Source organism: Brachycentrus maculatus, unplaced genomic scaffold (genome assembly GCF_059751285.1).
Source record: "Brachycentrus maculatus isolate JH-2025_06_01 unplaced genomic scaffold, ASM5975128v1 h1tg000202l, whole genome shotgun sequence".
NCBI classification, from domain to species: domain Eukaryota; kingdom Metazoa; phylum Arthropoda; class Insecta; order Trichoptera; family Brachycentridae; genus Brachycentrus; species Brachycentrus maculatus.
In genome coordinates, this window is record NW_028280953.1 from 1335947 (window position 1) to 1360501 (window position 24555).

At 33.2% G+C, this 24555-nt stretch overlaps 1 protein-coding gene across 4 annotated transcripts in view; it reads right to left on the minus strand.

Annotated features, from left to right (window-relative positions):
- The window catches only part of LOC148307273 (uncharacterized), a 208030-nt gene extending 187504 nt beyond the window's left edge, over nucleotides 1–20526 (minus strand). For all 4 annotated transcript variants that reach the window (XM_088263627.1, XM_088263626.1, XM_088263629.1 and 1 more), the window contains exon 1: nucleotides 20037–20526. In XM_088263627.1, the coding sequence (XP_088119753.1) occupies nucleotides 20037–20057 (21 nt within the window). In that variant the 5' untranslated portion in view covers nucleotides 20058–20526. The remainder of the gene's footprint in view (nucleotides 1–20036) is intronic.
- Nucleotides 20527–24555: the final 4029 nt, after the last annotated feature.

Consider the following 24555-nt stretch of genomic DNA (forward strand, 5'->3'; position numbering starts at 1 on the left):
ATTCAGTATTATACGTGACACAAATCGATAATGACGTCATCTTAATTGTTGACCTGTCCCCGCTCTCTGATTGGCCGATATGGGTCAGGAGGCAAGTTTCATTAATATATAGCGGAATTTGAAATACAACGCTGTTTTTAAATATTGTATAGCAGGGTTTTTAAGTAAATGGATATTTTTAATAATAAAACTTACAATTGGCATTCCAATAAAGTTTTTATTTTAAAATCTTATAAAATTGGATCTGGCGGATTTTGAAAGTAGGCGACATATATCGTTTTGTCGCACATTCTTCTGAGAGATAGCATCCAGTCTACTTTCGTCAAAAAATTATGTTTCGTAATTAGTGTTAAGTTGAAAATAAGTGGCTTGTTTAGCAACTCGGTACACAAGTAATAATAATAATAATAAAACCCTTATCCGCACCCCAATGGTGCATAGGGCACTGCTTCATATAAACGCAGTGTTATCTTGATCGTTTACACATGAAGGAAAGGTGATCAGCCATCCGCTTCAGGTACCAGTCCAGGGTAACATTGAATGAATATTACAGTGAAAAAATCACTTATATTTATTTGACCCCCCCCTGGGAATCGAACCCGGGACCTCCAGAACGGTAGCCGAGCGTGCTGACCATTACACTACGGAGGCGGACAGATACACAATTATCTGCGAAAAACATTCAAGAAAATATAAATAAATATTGAAAAATGTGCCCACGGCATGGAAAAACTCAGTGAGGGCACATTATTGTAATTTGTAGTTATTGAAATATAAATAAATGATATATTATTAGATTAAAACCAATATTTTTAGCTTTACCACTTTTTTATTTGACCAGCGACCGGGTTTCGTCGTTACCGACATCATCAGACTGGTGGGAGGCTATACAAATTGTTATGTTATATATAAAACAAGGCAGGAGTTGATAACCATGATTTGATATAATTTTATTGAGAAATTAATTTAATTTGAGTGAATTTAAGTATCGTATGATATATAAAAAAAAATATTTTTAATATCATACAATACTTAAATTCACTCAAATTAAATTAATTTCTCAATAAAATTATATCAAATCATGGTTATCAACTCCTGCCTTGTTTTATATATAACATAACAATTTGTATAGCCTCCCACCAGTCTGATGATGTCGGTAACGACGAAACCGGTCGCTGGTCAAATAAAAAAAGTGAAAAAGCTTAAAATATTGGTTTTAATCTAATAATATATTAAAAATGCAATTCCATCACGAAATGTCAGTGGATAATATAAATCTATTACAAATAAATGAGGCAAAGAAGCATTTTTGTGTAATTTTCATAGCAATTATCATCAGCCGAATAGTTTTCTTAGATTTTTGTTGTTGTTTAGATTCTAGAACAATCGGATGAAGCACAAGAATGTAAAATCGCCGAAATAAAGTATCGCGGTCTAGTTTACGGAATTCGTGCTACATTCTAATAATAGTGAAAATACAATATTGTATCGCTTACTCCTTTCAATAAGGTCATAAATCAAAAATCGTCAATTTTCTGTTGTGCATGTTTTCGGAATGCCCAGAAAATGTACTATATCCCAGCAAAAGAGGCATATCAACTTAATATTTACCCGCTACAGGGCAGAAAATGTTCTTTTGCATTTTAAAGAAAAGGTATTGTTTGATTATTTTTTTAATATATACTAAATATTTTTATACTAAATATTATTACTAAAAACGGTTAATATATTCTTAGTTTATATTTAGACTTGAAGATGGAAGCATAGCTTCCGAAACTAGTCGTAATAATAAAATAAACACATGTGGAAAAAAAAAACAAGTGTTTTTCTTTTACAATTTCATCATGTCTTACCACAAAGTGAATGCTGAAACAATAAATAAAATAAAATCATCTCTAATGGAAAGATAACGTCTTGGTGAGGACCTCCACATGTATATATATATATATATATATATATATATATATATATATATATATATATATATATATATATATATATATATATATATATATATATATACATACATATATATATATATATATATATATATATATATATATATATATATATATATATATATATATATATATATATATATATATATATATATATATATATATCGTAGTCATACAGGAGAAAGTGACCAAGTGCATTGTTTAACAAAAACGTGATCATTGACTATTTGATATCTTACTAGCTTAATATTGCCCAGAAAAAATCCCAAAGGATTTTAAACGTGGAAGTATAATATATTGACTTGGTAAAAATTACTAACTGCATTGATGTTTATTTTCTCGCCAAGCAAAAGTGACTTAGATGGCCCTCCTGAAGACTTAACGTTCTGATAGTTAGTTACTTTCTCCTGTACGACTACGATATACACAATATTTTTCTGTCACAGGCAAAAACACCTGTCACCGTTAAACAAAAATACAATACAACTCGAACACAACATTCAGTAAAAATTTCTAAAATTTCAGTAAAGTATTCCATGAATTACTGCGGAATTAAAATATTGAGCTAACGAATACTCGGCATTATCAAGTATTTCAAATACTTGAAGCGGTCAGGTCAGGAGTCGGAATAATCGGTGGGTTTATATGAGAATGTTTGCTTAGACAGAGTGGTGTGGAGTTCTATTTTGCTGCATACCGCTGCAGTAAACAGTGTGATGGTTAGTTAGTCAGTTTGATGTTATAAAGTTATCATAAGCGGTATATAAACATCCATATTCTCAAACCAATTTATTTTATTTATCTAGGTTGAAATATCATTTAAATTTCAACATAAATGCATAGCAATGAAGCCGTAATTGAATGATTGATTCGAGTCTAGCGACGCAGTAATAAATCATTTGAAATGCCTCGTTCGCAAATTGCAATGGCAACAATACCCCGGCGTTCTAGTAAACGGACTCCCCACACGTTACCAACAAATCTGTATGCCAACACGTGAATTAAAGCAAATACCATACATATCGCTCACTCCTTTCAACATCGTCATGTATCAAAAAACATGATTTTTCAGATTTGATACACATTTGTACCCGTTTGTATAATGCAGCTGTCTAGTTCACACATCGCTCACTCCTTTCAAGTACGTCATATATAAAAAAAACTTGATTTTTCAGGAGATCGTTTTTAAAGTGTAAGAATAAAATGAAATGTATTAAAAATAAATATCAAGCTACTTATTGAACTTTTTCTGTGCAACAGATCTTTGTAGGTAAATCCTGAAGGTTTTTTCTCCATTTGAAAAATATTTAGCATATTAAAAGAAATAATTAAACAATACCTTCTCTTCAAAATGCAAAAACAACACTTTCTGCCCTGTAGCGGGTAAATATTAAGTTAAAAATATGCCGCTTCTGCTGGGATATAGTACATTTTTTGGGCATTCCGAAAACATGCACAACTGAAAATTTACGATATTTGAAATATGACGTTGTTGAAAGGAGTGAGCGATATGTCAGTACAGAGTGCAAGTACTGCAGCTGCGAACAGTTGCATTTATAAAGAAACGACACGCAGCTTAACTAATTATCGTATATAGTATTGTACATATATATCATATGTAGGTAATATGTTAATTTTGAAATATTTAGGTGTTCGACTTACATTGAACTATGGTATTTCATACCATTAACGAAAATGAACATTTTAAATAAGGGGATATTCGCAAGCACAAAATTCATTCCACCGGTGATCACCAGAGAGATCGCATGCTTGTTCACAATATATATTGTACATTAAATATTTTTTTTTTTAGAATATATGTACAGGGAAAAATAGTTTTATAACTCTTTTCTTTACAAAACCATATAATTATTTTGAAGAAAAAGTTATTTTTTCAATGCAAAAACGGTTTTTTAGGAAAAGAAAAACTTTTACGTAAAATTTTACCTGGATTGAGAGAAAATTAAGTTGCGACTCAACGATACTGAGCCTTAATAAAGCAACGACACATCTTTCTTAATTTTATCGATAAAGATTATCTCAGCCTTGCACCTTTTTCCTATGAATCACCATTCTGACGTCCATCATATCGCTCACTCCTTTCAAGAACGTCATAAATCAAAAAACTTGATTTATCAGGAGAACGTTTTTAAAGTTTAAGAATATAACACAGTGTATTAAAAATAAATATCAAGCCACTTATTGAACTTTTTACTGTGCAACACATGTTTTTAGGTAAAACCTGGATGTTTTTTCGCCATTTGAAAAATATTTAATATATTTAAAAAAATAATTGAACAATACCTTTTCTTCAAAATGCAAAAACAACATTTTTAGCCCTGTAGCGGGTAAATATTAAGTTTAAAATATGCCACTTTTTCTGGGATATAGTACATTTTCTGGGCATTCTGAAAACATGCAAAACTGAAAATTGTCGATTTTTGATTTATGACGTTCTTGAAAGGAGTGAGCGATATGTGTCGCCTACTTTCAAAATCCGCCAGATCCATGTTAGTCGATTTTACAAAAAATGCGAAATTCTCCGGGTAACATTTATGTTTAAAAGATTTGTCTATCATTAGATAAAATATTATGAAATAGAGAATTATCCCATTTTTTTTAGAAAATTATTCAGTATTTAAAAAAAAACACGAGACACAAACCGATAATGACGTCATCTTAATTTTTGACCTATCACCGCTCTCTGATTGGCCGACATGGGTCAGAAGGCAAGTTCCATGAATAAAGCGGAATTTGAAATAAAACGCTGTATTTAAATATTGTTTAGCAGGGTTTTTAAGTAAATGGATATTTTAAATAATAAAATCCACAATTGGCATTCCGATAGAGTATTTATTTTAAAATCGTATAAAATACACATATCGCTCACTCCTTTCAAGAACGTCATAAATCAAAAAACTTGATTTTTCAGGAGAACGTTTTTAATGTTTAAAAATATAACACAATGTATTAAAAATAAACATCAAGCCACTTATTGAACTTTTTTCTGTGCAACAGATCTTTGTAGGTAAATCCTGAAGGTTTTTTCTCCATTTGAAAAATATTTAGCATATTAAAAGAAATAATTAAACAATACCTTCTCTTCAAAATGCAAAAAACAACACTTTCTGCCCTGTAGCGGGTAAATATTAAGTTAAAAATATGCCGCTTCTGCTGGGATATAGTACATTTTTTGGGCATTCCGAAAACATGCACAACTGAAAATTTACGATATTTGAAATATGACGTTGTTGAAAGGAGTGAGCGATATGTCAGTACAGAGTGCAAGTACTGCAGCTGCGAACAGTTGCATTTATAAAGAAACGACACGCAGCTCGGCTAATTATATTATATGGTATTGTATATATATCATAAGTAGGTAATATGTTAATTTTGAAATATTTAGGTGTTCGACTTACATTGAACTATGGTATTTCATACCATAAACGAAAATGAACATTGTAAATAAGGGGATATTCGCAAGCACAAAATTCATTCCACTGGAGACCACCGGAGAGATCACATACTTGTTCACAATATATATTGTATATTCATTTTTTTTATTTTTTAGAATATATGTACAGAGAAAAATAGTTTTATAACTCTTTTCTTTAAAAAACCATATAATTATTTTGAAGAAAAAGTTATTTTTTCAATGCAAAAACGGTATTTTAGGAAAAGAAAAACTTTTACGTAAAATTTTACCTGGATTTAGAGAAAATTAAGTTGCGACCCAACGAATACTAAGCTAACAAAGAAACAACACATTTTTTAAAATTTTAACGATTATGCTTATCTCGACCTTATTTTCCTATGAATCACCATTTTGACGTCTATCATACATCGTTTTGTCGCACATTCGTCTGAGAGATCGCGTTTAGATTGCATCCAGTCTACTTTCGTCAAAAATTGTATTTCGTAATTAGTGTTAAGTTGAAAATAAGTGGCTTGTTTAGCAAGTCGGTACACAAGTATAAAACCTGTGGGAAAACAATTTCTCTTGCTTCAGCCGTAAGTCGTATGATTTTACTGCTCATGTCTGACACGTCGGTAAATCACCTCTTGTCGAGTCTGTGGGAAAAAATGCACGCTAGTAATTTTTGTTTAGTTTGGTTTTTCTCCCACATATGAGACTATTACCCGATAGTGTGTTATATGAATAGAAACAGAAATATGGAATTAATGTTTCAACTGTGGAGGTCCTCGCCAAAACGTTACATTTCCATTATAAACGATTTTAAGTAATCAGGAATTCTAGCCCATAAATTTAAACAAATTTATGAGGCGAATGTAGTTGGAAAAAGAAGCAGAGGACGACCGAAGAAAACTTGGCACAATCAGGTATGTCAAATACTTGAAAGCGGCCGGGTCAGGAGTCGTAATAATCGTCGGGTATGTATGAGGAGATGCATGAATGTAGAAGAGGCAAAGAATGTTTGCAAGGACAGAGTAGTGTGGCGTTCGATTCTCTCTGCCTACCCCTGCGGAGAAGCGGCGTGATGGTTAGTTAGTTAGGAATTCTAGCTTATAAAATTGTTACGTTTTGGTGCGATTTAATGATTTCATATTGCGCTCACTCCTTTCAAGAACGCCATAAATCAAAAATCGACAATTTTCAGTTGTTCATGTTTTCGGAATGCCCAGAAAATTTACTATTTCCCAGCAAAAAAGGCATATTTTTAACTTAATATTTACCCGCTACATGGCAGAAAGTGTTGTTTTTGCATTTTGAAGAAAAGGTATTGTTTAAATATTTTTTAAATATACTAAATATTTTTCAAACGGAGAAAAAACCTTCAGGTTTTACCTAAAAAAATCTGTTGAACAGTATAAAGTGGCTTGATATTTATTTTTAATCCATTGTATTATATTTTTAAACTTTAAAAACGTTCTTCTGACAAATCAAGTTTTTTTTTATTTATGGCGTTCTTGAAATGAGTGAACGATATATGTAAATAAAAATAGAATTCAATCCAATAACCGTTTTTAATTTTGGATATATCACCCAACAATGGATAGATATGTTTTACCACAGTGACTGCCGAATCAATTAATGTATATTTATCGTCCAACTATCTCTGTTCAGAGTGGACTTGCACTGGTTGACCCATGAAGCCTGCAAAGGCCAAGTACCCTTTAGCCAATGTTCTCCGATAATAAGAGGGCGTTGGGTATTAGACTACTTTGTTTCGGGAGATGACTGGTCTTATGATGGTCTGGTCTCGGGGGAGACTGTGTGAGTGAATTGCCGTTATGGCTCAAACCAGATGGAACGTTGATCTACCGTTACGTTGGTATTAATTATTTGTAATTTATCGATCGCAGATATCGGCGAAAGGTCTCCTGATCAGAGCTAACGCAGCTTCTTTATCTTTGATGAGATGTCAAAAGTAATATGAAAAATAACTCCTAGAATTGTACATAATCCGGATTTGACGGGAAATTGCATTTTTGTTTTGAATATTGAAAGCATTAACTTTGTGGATCATATTGATATATCGCTCACTCCTTTCAAGAACGTTATAAATCAAAAAACTTGATTTTTCAGGAGAACGTTTTTAAAGTTCAAACATAAAATACAATGCATTAAAAATAAATATCAAGCCACTTATTTAACTTTTTACTGTGCAACAGATCTTTTTAGGTAAAACCTGAATATTTTTTCTCCATTTGAATAATATTTAGTATTTTAAAAAAATTATCAAACAATACTTTTTCTTCAAAATGCAAAAAAAAACACTTTCTGCCCTGTAGCGGGTAGATATTAAGTTAAAAATATGCCGCTTTTGCTGGGATATAGTACATTTTCTGGGCATTACGAAAACATGCACAACTCAAAATTGACGATTTTTGATTTATGACGTTCTTGAAAGGAGTGAGCGATATTATTTCGAGAAATAAAAAGACTGTGTTTGGATCCACTCACATTTTTATTAACCAACTAGTTTCGGCAACAACCTGTTGCCCTCTTCAACTTCAACTCTTGAAGAGGGCAACAGGTTGTTGCCGAAACTAGTTGGTTAATAAAAATGTGAGTGGATCAAAACACAAAGTCTTTTTATTTCTCGAAATAATATAATTGCATTTATTGCTAGGAGAAAGTTATAAATATGAAAAATTCCCTGATAAATATTAGTGAGTTCATTGCAATTTTGCATTCCGCGCTGTAATAAATATGTACATATTTACTATGTATATTATAAATTATGTATGTATGCACGAATAAATGCCATAGGAAGGTACTTATCGTACCATAAAATAAAATTAAAAATCGGTATTAGAAAGCCACTCAAGCAACAACACTTTCAGCATACTTTCTTGGCTAGAATTCGTTAACTTTCCAAGAAATTCAATTTCATTCGGTCGTTAATAATTGCCCTTCAAATTTTGCAAACGCGTTTTTTCACATGTTGTTAACTTTAACAACACCACGGTCTAATAGCTAGAAATATCTCTTTATTTTCCAAAGTAGATATAATATAACTAACTAACTAACTAACCATCACGCCGCTTCCCCGCAGGGACAAGCAGAGAGAATAGAGCGCCACACCACTCTGTCCTTGCAAACATTCTTCGCCTCTTCCACGTTCCTGCATCTCCTCATACATACCCGCCGATTGTTACGACTCCTAACCTGACCACTTTCAAGTATTTGGCATACCTGATCGTGCCATGTTTTTCTCGGTCTTCCTCTGCTTCTTTTCCCACTAACATTCGCTTCATAAATTTGTTTTACCGTTTTTTCCTCACTCATTCGTTCTACATGTCCAAACCATCTCAACACACCTTTCTTAATTTGATCGATTATGCTTATCTCAGCTTTGCATTCCTTTCTTATTTCACTATTCGCACATCTATCATACATCGTTTTGTCGCACATTCTTCTGAGAGATCGCATTTCGACTGCATTCAGTCTACTTTCATCCTTCTTTTGCCAACTCCATGTTTCACTTCCATACATTAGAGTTGGAGCCAGGACTCCGTTGTGCACTGCCAGTTTAGCTTCCGCTGATAGGTTTTTATTTGCTATAACTGATTTCAGTGCACCATTCACTTTGTTCCCAGCATTCACTCTCCTTTCTATGTCTTTATCAATCTTTCCAGATATAATATGCGTAGATATTATATAAATATTTGAAAAGAACATCACGGACCCGGAAAAAATAGGAACAAAATGATCGTACGACTGTTGGTGAGACTGTGACAATGGTGTTGTACCCAAAGAATCGCAGGATTTTCTAAATTTTATATGAAAAGATGATTGGCAAAACAGAATTTTATAAATACAGTACTATCTTGATCTTTAACACACGGAGGAAAGATGATCAGTCCTCCGCTTCAGGTACCAGTCTAGGGAAAATTTAATAAATATAAGAGTAATAATAAATAATAAAATTGGATAACTAAGTAAGTAAAAAAATCACTTGTATTTATTTGACCCCCCTTCGGAATCGACCCAGGACCTCCAGTAGCCGAGCATACTGACCATTACAGTACGGAGGCGGACGAATAAAAAAAAAAAAAAATATATATATATATATATATATATATATATATATATATATATATATATATATATATATATATATATATATATATATATATATATATATATATATATATATATATATATATATATATATATATATATATATATATATATATATATATATATATATATATATATATATACATATATATATATATATGTAATAAAATACCTAGGTACCTACCTATACATTTTATTAAGTACTTACAAAAAGTACCTACATAAAACAGTTCTACCACCAGATGCCGCATGCGTCAAGCAAGCGGCATCTGGTGGTAGAACTGTTTTATGTAGGTACTTTTATTTTAGAACAATATTTTATTACATATATATATATATATGTATATATATATATATATATATATATATATATATATATATATATATATATATACATATATATATATATATGTAATAAAATACCTAGGTACCTACCTATACATTTTATTAAGTACTTACAAAAAGTACCTACATAAAACAGTTCTACCACCAGATGCCGCATGCGTCAAGCAAGCTCAGAATAAAACAAAAGACTTCCGATAATATTATTAACTGTCAGAATCAGATAGATAGATAGATAGATAGATATAAAAATTATTATAAAGATAAATTAAGAATAAACTTTAATTACAAAGCAACACATTGTTTATTTTATTATTATACACCCACTTTACATATTATTTACACTTAATTTTCAAAAGGAAAATATTACCACGTTATATATATATATATATATATATATATATATATATATATATATATATATATATATATATATATATATATATATATATATATATATATATATATATATATATATATATATATATATATATATATATATATATATATATATATATATATATATATATATGTATATATATATATATTTTTTTTTTTATTCGTCCGCCTCCGTAGTGTAATGGTCAGCACGCTCGGCTACTGTTCTAGAGGTCTCGGGTTCAATTCCCAGGGGAGGTAAAATAAATATAAGTGATTATTTCACTGTAATATTTATTCAATATTACCCTGGACTGGTACCGGAGGGCTGATCACTTTTCCTTCATGTGTAAACGATCAAAATAACACTGCGTTTATATGAAGCAGTGCCCTATGCACCACTGGGGTGCGGATAAGGGTTTTATTATAAATATATATTTTGTTTTTCTATAAAATTCCTTTATGTTGAGACTACAGTATATTTTGGTTTTTAGTAAGGAGATGAAAATCACTTTTAATATTTACCTATTTTCTTTTATACTGCGAAATTAGCTCAGGTCATAAGTGTAGTGCTATAATATAAACAGCTGACTTTTTTTTTACGTATTTTTATCTTGGGTCATAAAATTAGCTCCACCTCATTATGTATTTTGGGATGCAAGCTAAATATATGTAAAACTAGAAGATAATGATGTGCCGGATATTGAACGGGTAATTCAACTCGATTCAATTTAATTTACTAATCAAACACGAGTTATAAAAATATAACGTTCTCATTCTGTGAGAAAATATTATTACTATGGTAGATGTACATATCGCTCACTCCTTTCAAGAACGTCACAAACAAAAAAACTTGATTTTTCAGGAGAACGTTTTTAAAGTTTAAAAATATAAAACAATGTATTAAAAATAAACATGAAGCCATTTATTGAACTTTTTACTATGCAACAGATTTTTTTAGGCAAAAACTGAAGGTTCTTTCTCCATTTGAAAAAAATTTAGTACATTTAAAAACATAATTAAACAATACCTTTTCTTCAAAATGCAAAAACAACACTTTCTGCCCTGTAGCGGGTAAATATTAAGTAAAAAATATGCCTCTTTTGCTAGGATATAGTACATTTTTTGGGCATTCCGAAAACATGTACAACTGAAAATTGACGATTTTTGATTTATGACGTTCTTGAAAGGAGTGAGCGATTTGCATCCGAAACATGTATTCTTCTTAGAATTTCAGCCTACGAATGGTTATGCAGATTGGGAGGACGGTATCTTTACTCGGTCGTATCTATTTGCGTATTGACCGCTTAATACCGCATTCATTGTTTTCCCGCATTCATAGTTTATTTTAATAGGTTCCTTTAAAAACGATAGATAGAGATTTCACTGTATATACCAAAACACCGATAGAATGTGTGTGTTCTACATTATGGTCTATGCCAAACGGCTTCCTGGAGTCAGGGACTATACTAGCATCAAGTATTTCAACTAGCGGGGTTTTACTTGGATTCGTTACATCTGATGCCATTACAGTGTTTCCCAGCGGAGCGGAAAATCTAAAAGAGAAAACACGTCCATTTGCATAATAATATTGTACATTCTATGCACACACCTGCCGGCGCCGGGCACGGGCGCATAGACACCACCTTCTGCCGATGTTTTCCGAGCAGAAAGCGGCGGAGAGGGCAGAACCCCTCGAGCGTGAACCCTGAGAAGATTGGGCTACGGGACCTCAACTTCATATCAATTTAACTTTATAAAATAAAACAACTTTGTTTTAACCGCTTTTTATCGGTACACTTTATCCAACCGGTTTCGACAAGATCCTTGTCATCATCAGGATTTATGTACTTAATTTATCTCACCAATAGATGTCTCTAGTGAAGTTCTAGTGATTCAAGAACAATGTTTCAAAATTGGTTCATGTATATATATATATATATATATATATATATATATATATATATATATATATATATATATATATATATATATATATATATATATATATATATATATATATATATATATATATATATATATATAAATCTGGCGGTGTCAAAAGTCTGCGTAATCGAAGGGCATGTATGACTAGATGTATGGATGTGAAGGAGGCTAGGAGTGTATGTCAGGACAGAAGAGTGTGGCGTTCCATCCTCTCTGCCTACCCCTGCGGGGAAACGGCGTGATGGTAGTAGTAGTAGTAGTAGTAGTATATATATATATAGGCATACATAGGCTTGTCTGCCTCCGTAGTGTAATGGTCAGCACGCTCGGCTACCGTTCTGGAGGTCCCGGGTTCGATTCCCAAGGGGGGTAAAATAAATATAAAATAAATAAAGTGATTTTTTCACTGTCATATTTATTCAATATTACCCTGGACTGGTACCTGAAGCGAAGGGCTGATCACCTTTCCTTCGTGTGTAAATGATCAAGATAACACTGCGTTTATATAACGTAGTGCCCTATGCACCATTGGGGTGCGGATAAGGGTTTTATTATTATTATTATATATATATATAGAACTTCCAAGGATTTGAGTAGTGTGGTTGTCAATAATGAGTAGAATTGCTGAATGCTACACGTGTGTAAAGTGATCACTTAAACCAGCCTATGACGGTCGTCAGCCCAGTAAATGCCCAGACTTCTTCATCTTTGATGAGATGTCGAAAATAATTACCTTTATTTATTGAATTGACATTTTGTTTCACGATTTCATAATTTATTATTATTTATATCGGTGGTGGGCGATCAAATTATGAAACGATCTCTTTAAAATAAGTCGTCACTCAATTTGGCTTTTGGATTCGATCACTTGAAGCTAATAACGCCGATCTGGGCACGAATTTAGCTGCGTATTGGAACTTCCTACTGTATTTGAAATCAAAAACAAAATAAACATATATAAACTGACAAAAGTAACGGATACTGTCCCAATCGAATAACCGAAAAAATAACTGTTACCCATTAGTCATCACATCTCATTTACTTAATTACAAACATAACCTTATTTACATAAAACATTAATTAAGTACATATATAGTTTTTTTTACATTTTTAATTTATTTTTAACTTTTTACTTCACAACAGATCTTTTAAGGTAAAATCTGAAGGTTTTTTCTCCATTTGAAAAATATTTAGCATATTTAAAAAAAAAATTAAACAATACATTTTCCGTTTTGAATATTGATCATAAATTAAACCCTGAAGAGGGCAACAGGTTGTTGCCGAAACTAGTTGGTTAATAAAAATGTGAGTGGGTCAAAACACAAAGTCTTTTTATTTCTCGAAATAATAAATACATTTTCCTCAAAATGCAAAAACAACACTTTTTGCCTTGTTGCGTGTAAATATTAAATTAAAAATATGCCGATTTTGCTGGGATACAGTACATTTTCTGGGGATCCAAAAAACATGCACAACTGAAAATTGACGATTTTTGATATGTGACGTTGTTGAAAGCAGTGAGCGATATGTTAAACCAATATAAAATCATTAAATCGCACCAAAACGTAACAATTTTACAAGCTAGAATTCCTGATAACTTAAAATCATTTATAATGAAAATGTAACGTTTTGGTGAGGACCTCCACATATGTAGTTTGATGACGTCAAGACAAGGCACTGCATATTTGAAAAACGTTTTATAAATTACATTTCCGCATGTGTTTTGACAAAGTCGTCCCCGGTTAGCGCTCTGTTTTGCCATACAACAATATCCGCCCGACATGTGTTTAATAGCCAAGATTATGGTAATTGTCTTATGTAATTCTGCTGAATGATTTAATACACTTTACCATATTTGGGCGAGTCTCAAGTTCACGTCTGCGTTTGCCTCGTGAGTGTACAGTGCAAATGGTAGACATGGCAATATTCCATATACGGTATCTCTATGACCAACGTCGTAATAATGTTATTGTGATCGCTGACGTGTTTACCAGCTGATGGCAATTTCCTGACACCGTCTGACTAACCAAGTTCAGATCTTTCTATGGATTTACGACTTGTTAGGATATGGCTCGGTGTACTATTTGGTCCTAACCTAACCAAGTCCAGATCTCTCTATGGATATACGACTTGTTAGGATATGGCTCGGTGTACTACTTGGTCCTAACCTATCTAACCTAACCAAGTTCAGATCTTTCGATGGATCTATGACTTGTTAGGATATGACTCAGTGTATTAGTCCTAACCTAATCTAACCTAACCAAGTTCAGATCTTTCGATGGATCTACGACTTGTTAGGATATGACTCGATGTACTACTTGGTCCTAACCTAATCAAACCTAACCAAGTTCAGATCTTTCTATGGATTTACGACTTGTTAGGATACGGCTCGGTGTACTACTTGGTCCTAACCTAACCAAGTCCAGATCTTTCGATGGTTCTACGACTTGTTAGGATATGACTCGGTGTACTACTTGGTCCTAACCTAATCTAACCTAACCAAGTTCAGATCTTTCGATGGATCTATGACTTGTTAGGATATGACTCAGTGTATTAGTCCTAACCTAATCTAACCTAACCAAGTTCAGATCTTTCGATGGATCTACGACTTGTTAGGATATGACTCGATGTACTACTTGGTCCTAACCTAATCAAACCTAACCAAGTTCAGATCTTTCGATGGATTTACGCCTTGTTAGGATATGACTCGGTGTACTACATGGTCTGCAGGCATTTATTGGTATCGTACATTATAAAAATAATGAAAGACATTGGTACCGTAAACCATGCTGGGACACAAAATGCCGAACCTTCTTCTAGTGGAACGGAAGGTCTGTTGGAGACAGTCAACAGTCCGGCTTCTTCTGAGGAGTGCAACGTGGTTTCCTCCCAGCAATGACCAAATGCTGACAAGTTCCTGATTGGCCAGCACTAGATTATCCCTCCTGTTCCCAACACAGACTTAAATACATAAAACATCTTCATTTAGTTAGAACAAACAAAATCCACTTAATGATCTATAAACCTTATTATTTTTTAACATCTCACCAAAGATGAAGAAGAATATGGAAGTCTGGGCATTTACGGGGCTGACGACCCTCATCGGCTGGTTTAAGTGATCACTTTACACACGTGTAACATTCACCAATTCTACCCATTATAGACAACCACACTACTCAAATTCTTGGAAGTTCTATATATATGAACCAATTTAGAAACCTTGTTCTTGAATCACTAGAACTTCACTAGAGACATCTATTGGTGAGATTTGGACACACTCAAAATGTTGTATCTATAAACCTTGTACATAATAAGCAAGGAAAATAACAAATGCAATTCCCATCTAAAAGAAAATTAAAAAAAAAAACTTCGTCCAAATTTGGTTGCGTATTGCCGACTTCTTGCACGCAATACGCAACCAAACAATACCTTTTCTTCGAAATGCAAAAACAACACCTTCTGCCCTGTAGGGGGTAAATATTATGTTGAAAATATGCCGCTTTTGCTGGGATATACTTAATACATTTTCTTGGCATTCCGAAAACATGCGCAACTGAAAATTGTCGATTTTTAATATATGACGTTGTTGAAAGGAGTGAGCGAAATCTCTAATATGTTATCTGTCCTATGTGGTTAGGAAACTAACTAAACTAACTAACCATCACGCCGCTTCCCCGCAGGGGTAGGCTGAGAGAATCGAACGCCAAACCACTCGGTCTTTGCAAACATTCTTTGCCTCTTCTACATTCATGCATCTCCTCATACATACCCGACGATTATTACGACTCCTGACCCGGCCGCTTTCAAGTATTTGACATACCTGATTGTGCCAAGTTTTCCTCGGTCGTCGTCTGCTTCTTTTTCCAACTACATTCGCCTCATAAATTTGTTTAACCGTTCTTTCTTCACTCATACGCTCCACATGTCCAAACCATCTCAACACACCTTTCTTAATTTTATCGATAATGCTTATCTCAGCCTTACATTCTTTCCTTATTTCATCATTCGAACATCTATCGAACATCATAATATGTATTTGCATTAATTATGTATTTGCGTGCTCTCAAATTTCTTACGAATGTAAATGCTTTAAACAATAAATGCAAAAATCCTTACATATCCATCTTTTGTTGACATTTTTTTAATTGGTGTACTACCATTTGCCTTGTCATCAATTATAACCTACGATATATCACTAGGAATTATCATATTATCTTGTAAAAAAAAGATCATTATTTAAAAAAAAATTAATAAATAAAACTTAAAATTTAAAAATTAAACACCGAAGAGAACATTGTATTGTTGACAGTCATGCCTTGTTCACGTTACACGTTTTGTTCTGACGCTCTGCACTCATGTCACATTCTCCAATGGATATTCTGGCAAATTGACACTCGCGTCATGTTTCTAGCCTTTGTGAAGGCGCACATGAGAATATGAAATAATACTCTTGTCGGGATATCGTGAACACATTGTACGGGCGATGACAGTTATCCGTGACCACTATGCAACCCTATGTCGTATGGAAATGCGATGACTGACCATTCTCTGTAAATGTTTTTGCACTGTTCCGTGTCTGTCTGCTGTGCTGGTCGGGGTTGTGGGCGTCTGTGTACCGGCCAGCGTCGGGTCGGAGTCGGATCTAGCTGACTAATTGAACTAAATACTAATCCCTTTCACTGCCTACACCGGGGTACTTCTAGAAAATTTGGCGACGGATTTACAAACTTGTATTTATTTAGATTGGCAGTGACAGGGATATTGAATGTTTTTAAATGTAAATTCACTGTAAAATCGGGATGCAATTTTATATTGTTTCACATTTTCAATAAATTTCCCAACTTAGTTCATAAAAAAATAATTTCTTAGCAAGAGCAGATCTGTCAGGAAGCCTAGATGCTTCTGTATCAGATCTGGGCATGCAGCTTTCAATAACCCTATGTCGTTAGTTTATTATTTAAATTATTTTTCAACTAACATATTTTATAATTTATATTTGAAGATTTGATTTTCTATTTTATAATTGAAAAATATCTTTGTTTTAATTATAACATATTTTAATTATTTAAAAAATTTAAAACTTATACAATAAATACCACTTATTGAGTTTTGTTTCATTACACACGATAAGTTTCGAAAACTACAATTGTTTTCATCGACAGGTGATTACAATATAATAAGAGTGAGAAGAGAGCAATCGTACCGTCTGAGACCGCTGCAACACGGGGGTACAGCGATGAACCCAGTGTCCTCGTTTAGCTTTATAACCCAGTATATAACATAAAAACCCAGTATATAACTCAAAACCCAGTAAATAACTTCATAACCCAGTATATAACTTCACAACCCAATATATAACTTAAAACACAGTATATAACTTAAAACCCAGTATATAACTTCATAACACAGTAAATAACTTAAAACCCAGTATATAACTTAAAACCCAGTATATAACTTCATAACCCAATATATTACTTAAAACCCGGCATATAACTTGATAACCCAGTATCCGATTACTGTCCATGAGGTCCAACAGCAGATTGCAGAATTGGCAAGTCGCCGCTCGCGAAAGAGAGAGCCAGACTTGGCACCAACGCGCGGTGCAGGCTGCAGAGGTATCACCGTAACCCGAACGGCAGTTTTCGTCATGTCTAAATTACAATGCGTCTCAGATTCGGTCCAGAAACTGACTCAGACGTGAGGTGAAAGCTAAAGCCACGCTGAACTTTAAAACTTACAGCTACACGACGACTCGATCCGTCGGAGGTCTTCTCCAGTTGAATTAACAGCTGTTTTTGAGTCAAAGCTATTGGAAGCTCGTCTAGGTCAAATCGCTGGTTAGTGTGCCATTCGAGTCAATGGCTTGTTGAATACTTTTGAAAGTCTTCCATAATTGAAGTAATAATTAATGTGCTATTGGAAGACTTTCTTAGTCAGAGGAGTTGTTGAATAAATGGGTGTTCTATTATAGTCTTCAATAATTAACGGAGTAATTAATGTGCTATTGGAAGTCTTTCATAGTCAAAGGACTAGTTAGTGAGCCATTGGAAGTCCTTCTTAGTCAAGAGACTAGTTAGTGAGGCATTGGCAGTCTTTCTTAGTCAAGAGGCTAGTTAGTGAGGCATTGGAAGTCTTTCTAAGTCAGAGGGCTTGTGGAATAAATGGGTGTCCTAAAACACTATCTACTACATAAACAAAAAAAACTTTTTGTTCAGTAGATAGTTTTTTTAGTATTAATCAGTCTTGATAAAGAAGCGGTTAGCTACGAAACCGGTAGACATAATAATTTAATTATAATAAAATATTTATAGTGATTTTTAAAACAAAGTTACATTTTAATTATAAAATGGAAAATCACAAAGTTAGTGCTTCAAATATAAATTATGGTCTCGATAATACTTCACAATAATTTTATTTGGAAAATGTAACAAAACTAATTAGACAAATAAATGAGCAATGTGACGAATCTTGATTAATGGGTATAAACTGAGTATATTATTTCGAGAAATAAAAAATACTTTGTGTTCTGATCCACTCACATTTTTATGAACCAACTAGTTTCGGCAACAACCTGTTGCCCTCTTCAGGGTTTATTTATTACTAATAATAGTAATAAATAAACCCTGAAGAGATCACTACCTGAGTAAAATCAAGAATTAAAATCATACACCTAAGTAACTTCACTGCTAACTTAGAATCATTGAAATGTATAAACTCATGCCTCTAGTGAGATAGCGAGTGTTTTTGCCTAGAATTTTCACTCATGAATTACATGAAATTACAGTAACTTTAAACATAAAGAGTAAATCCACTCACAAGTAGGCATAGGCTATGAAACTTTTAAAGTTGAAGCCTGAGTAGGGACATGATAAACGGTGTTGCATAAGCCGTAGCTAGATTTCAGAGTCACTTGGACGTTAGGTAATTCAAAAAAAAAAACCCTGAAGAGGGCAACAGGTTGTTGCCGAAACTAGTTGGTTAATAAAAATGTGAGTGGATCAGAACACAAAGTATTTTTATTTCTCGAAATAATATATCAATATGAACCACAAAGTAATGCTTTCAATATTCAAAATATAAACTGAATATGCTATGAATCCTTATACATAGTAGGCAAGGAAAATTATCTAAGGCAACTAACAAATATATAAAATAAAAATAAATTATGTATAATTTTTACAAAATATTACTTTATTAATTTTCGATAACATTTTAGAAGTTTGAGAGTCCGCCTCCGTAGTGTAATAATCAGCACGCTCTGGAGGTCCCGGGTTCGATTCCCAAGGGGGGTAAAATAAATATAAGTGATTTTTTCACTGTCATATTTATTCAACATTACCCTGGACTGGTACCTGAAGCGGAGGGCTGATCACCTTTCCTTCATGTGTAAATGTTCAAGATAACACTGCGTTTATATAACGCAGTGCCCTATGCACCATTGGGGTGCGGATAAGGGTATTATTATATTATTATTTTAGAAGTTTTTTAAATATCGTTTCAGCACTTTTTAAACGTAGGTTGTTTTAAAAATTTTCGGATGATACCTTGTAATATTTTACTTTCATTAACCCTATACGTGCTGTAGAGACCTTTTCCGTGTGACATATTGTTTTTTTTTTAACTCAAAAAAGTTTAAATTCAGAAGTAATTTTTGACAAAAAGTATGAAAAGTTACATACGAATTTACAATATGTATATTAAAATAGATGGATAAGGATAGTTTTATGTTTCCACTCTAAATATTTTTAAATTACCTTAATTTTTATACGTGGCACGAATCATATATATGTAGTATAATATTATTTTTTATGTATGAAGAATCAAACTAACAAAAAGTAATAATAAAACTCTGTACTTCTCACCATCAAAAGATTCCCAGCCATTTTAAATCCATTAAAATATCCTCAGGATTAGGTGAGCACAAAAAAATCACAAAACCATTCACAAAATTATATTATGCACAGAATACACAGGTAACAACAGGTACGCTCGTTGGGTATTCGTATTTTATTCTCGAGTCAACTTACAGCTCAGTGGTTCCATGTTATTTCGTTCACAAATTAAACACAGAAGATAACAATGGCGCAAATATTATTTTGTTACACGATGTAAACAAATACGCGCGCTGTAGCCGCCATCAAAGCTAAAAACGCGACGTCGCGCACACAGGTACTTTTTTTTTAACTGTCAGATTTGAATTGGAGAAACTTTTAATCAATGGCGACACCGATCACAAAAGATCAACGAGTAAGTACCGACTTATCTACGTATCGATTTGCTATAATTACCGAGAGAAAGATCGTTTAAAAAATACGTATATCGACGCTGAAATCGTACGCTACAAAACCACGCTCCAACGCTACTCGTGGAATACTAAATACTAATACGAGAGGCAACGAAAATTCCCGCGGCATTATTGCTGTTAGATCTGGTCTACACTAATCGAAAAGTTAAAAACTTTCCGTGCCACCTAATCAAATATACACATTCTTTCGACATCTCGCCATACAAATGATTTACTCTTTTGAACAATAGCCAGTTACTGATTGTGACTTTTATTGTTTTGAAGATTTTTTACCTTTGATCAGGAATGCCGTGAGCAAAAGGCGGCAGGTGAGGCGTGTATAAAAGTGGTATATCTACATTATATCGGCAGTCTAAATTATTCAAAAACAAGCTTCTAGCTGTGAGAAAGACAACATTCAATTTCAAATGCATTAATATTGTTATTGGTATTTAATTTTTTAAAGTAAATGAAGTAGGATTATATTTTTACCTATGCACTTCGTGACTCGTAGAGTTTTTCTAGGAATACGAAAAAAATTGACCGAAAGTCATGTTTTTAAAGTAAAATAAAAAATACTTTTTCATTCAACCATGTTATTATAAACCCGTACAAGACAAGAATCAGTCGCATTACAGTAGATACAGCCTGAAGCATAGTTGAAATATTGCGTATTTTTAAGCGACTTTAAGGTTTTTTTACGAAAACGACTCAATATAATTTATCACCATTGATATTTTATATTACATATTTGAAAAAAAAATGTTTTCATTATACAACTGACATTTTAAGATTACTTGTTTTAATCTAACTAGGCACTTATGAATCCAAACATTATGACGTCAAAAAAACACATATTTTTTAAAAATTTAAATAATAAAAAATTATTTCATAGCAATGCAGTCAATGCGATGCAGTGCCCTATGAACTATTAGGTGGGGATAAGGATTAGAAGATATAAGAAGGGATAAGGATATGAAATATAAAATCACAAATCTAGGCCTCAAATATAAATTATACAAAAAAAATGTAACTATGTACCTATGCATTAAGAATAATTTATTTATTGATTTGGCGTTTAATTTGTAGAACTCCATTTTAATTTATGTATTAATTTTAAATCAAACACAGATTTTTTGAGTCTACTAAGTTGTATTTTATTAACAAAAACACATAAAAAATTATATTGTGACAGTTGTTTCGCCTTGTTAGGGCATTATCAAACGAATGTCGAATGGGACATTCGTTTGATAATGCCCTAACAAGGCGAAACAATTGTCACAATATAATTTTTTATGTGTTTTTGTTAATAAAATACAACTTAGTAGACTCAAAAAATCTGTGTTTGATTTAAAATTAAAACATAGAATAATTTATTTCTTATAATTCTATCAGAACCAGAATGTATTGAATTTTATACGACGTGGTTATAATGAATTTGTTTCACAACATTTCGTTCAAATTGCGCTATTTTTTTCCTTTTTTATTCTTTTGCATTTCACATTACATTTTAATTACAAGTACAAAAAAAAATATTAATACAAAAAAGATCGCACAAAGGCATGGCCTGTGTGTGGGTATACATTTTATTTAAGGTTAAAATAAAAGGCACTTGCAAGAATACAATATTATTGTTGTAAATATATCAAGAATGTAACCTTTATAGTTTTTTGCTTCAAAAATTATTATTAGCGTACATTTTACATTTATTAATTTTGTGGGATTTTTTGTTTATTCCGTTCATTTTGAAGGATTGCCATAAATAACGAAAAAATAGCTTCATTTAATTTTTGATAAATATTTTTTTTATTTCTTTCTAAGCAAGAGTAGGTACCTAATTTCAAGGGTCGTGAAATATACACTTTCTAAAATTTAAATTTTAAATAAGTTTCTTTTTTCAACTTTATGTTAAAAACCTTCATCAGTTTGACAATAATATTTATATAAATAATGGCATTTTTATTAATTAATTTTTTTAAAGTTTTTTTTTATAATTTGAATCAAATACTTTAATATGTGCTGGTTTTATAATATATACATATTATAAAACCAGCACAAGTTAAAGGAAAAAAACATACACATACGTCACAATCTTTCAAGACGTAGATTCCATTTTTATTACTAATGTGCTTCTAACGAAATGCAATTTGAATTGATGAAACTCAATTTATTATGACACGGACTGCAAGTTCAATTAATATTTTTTTTTATTTGCAGGGTTTAGTATTGCAGTAAAACGAATTATTGAATTGTTTCCGACAATGTATGCTTGAATTAACAAAACCCGTTAAAAGTTAGATCCTTGGCCACTGTATCTTCGTCAGGACCCAGGTACCAAAAAACCCAATGTGATCGCAACGTTGTTCGTTATGTTTGATGAAATGTCAATTTATGCCATCGGGCAAAGTTTTGTTTGCCACATCGTCAGTAACCGACACGCAAGGGACCGGTGGGCATCGCCTGTTGACGCCAATCAACGTGCCTTTCGGACTCAGTTCAATATTTGACCAGGTGGTTAGGTTCCTTAAATCTTTCCACCCGTGAAACAATCGATTGTCAACCGGTAACCCGACCACCAGGTCGATTATCGAAATGAGTGCGAAAGGCGCGATGAGTGTCAATAACGGAGCAGACGTTCGAAAAAAAACGCTTCAACGGCAAACGCGCGCTGCCCACCGATTCACTGCATGGCGGCTATTGACGTGGCAAACAAAACTTTAAGACCTACCCTTTCGAATGAGACTAATTTCACCCTTTTACGACCTCCCCTTAACGATTGGCGCCAAATACAAATTAGCGAAGTTAGCTGCCAAACCCGTATGCATCAAATCCCTTAACGTTTACATATCTTTATTCGATTCTAGATCAGTGTAATGTGGAAGAAACGATACATTACCAAGAGTGACATAATGGCATATGGCATTCCTCGATAAGTTTGTTAGAGTCGCTAGATTTTTTATATACATTAAAATTGAAGATTTCAATCAATTTTCGAATTGTATGATATCGGTAGCTTCGATTATTTCTGTCGTTTTTTTTCCATTTTCTTATAAATAAATATTACAAAAGTCTTTCAGAGGATTTTGGGAAATGCACACATCAAGAAAAACACGTTTAAAAAGGAAGACATCCATTGCGGTGGATTTTAATCTCCCACCAAAATTCAAAGAACCAAAGGGTTTTTCTTTTATTTTAAAAGAGGACATTTTTTAATTTGAATTATTTACAAAAGTGTTACGGACAGATCGCACACCCCGTGCGGCGGCCCTGAAAAGGAATTCCAGGCGCCTGGCGGCGAGCGAAACGGTCGCCCGTCGTAATGCGGCCCGAAGAAGGGCCTCTAGGAATTATACCAATTTTGATATGGCTTCGGCACCAATGTATTAGATATAAGTAAGGATAAGAAAATGTGTTAAATGCGCCTAGATATTAAGTAGAATAAATAGATTGTTACTGATAATGTATAGGGTAAAATAACTCGTAATTATTGTTGAACTGTTGGAACGGCACCGGTACGGTATAAAAGTGTAACCCGTCCGGTGCCCATTAGAGAGAGACAGAGATATGGCTGTCTCTCTCCCCCGGCCGCTGATTGGCTGTACTTTCCCACTGTCGGGCGGTACGCGATCACGGCCGGGTATATAGAGGGCGCATTTTTTGGTAATAAACCAGTTCTGGTGTGACTGTTGAAACCTGTGTTTCATTTCTCCGCTCCCGCTCCTTGGACGACTCGCCGCGCCGCCAGCCTGGACCGTTTCGCCTCATTGTACCGATTCACGGACCAGTTTCGGAAAGCCCTTATCAGGGCTATTGAGGTTGACTTGTCGGTCCAGTGCCGCTCTTCCCGGCTCATACATCCAGTCACCTCCGTCCGTATCCAGCTTACTCGGTAACTCGGTACGGCGGGGCCGTCTGGAACGTCACCCCTTACAACGGTGGCAAAGTTGGGAGATTCCGAGTGAAGACCAGGCGTATATATTTCTTCAGTCATCGCACGTAACCCACGCCGGTTACAAAAAGTATTTTAGTTAATACTATTTCTGTGAGCCTAAGCGGTTCATTATTAAAAATAGGTATCAAATTGTGGTAGAATGGGT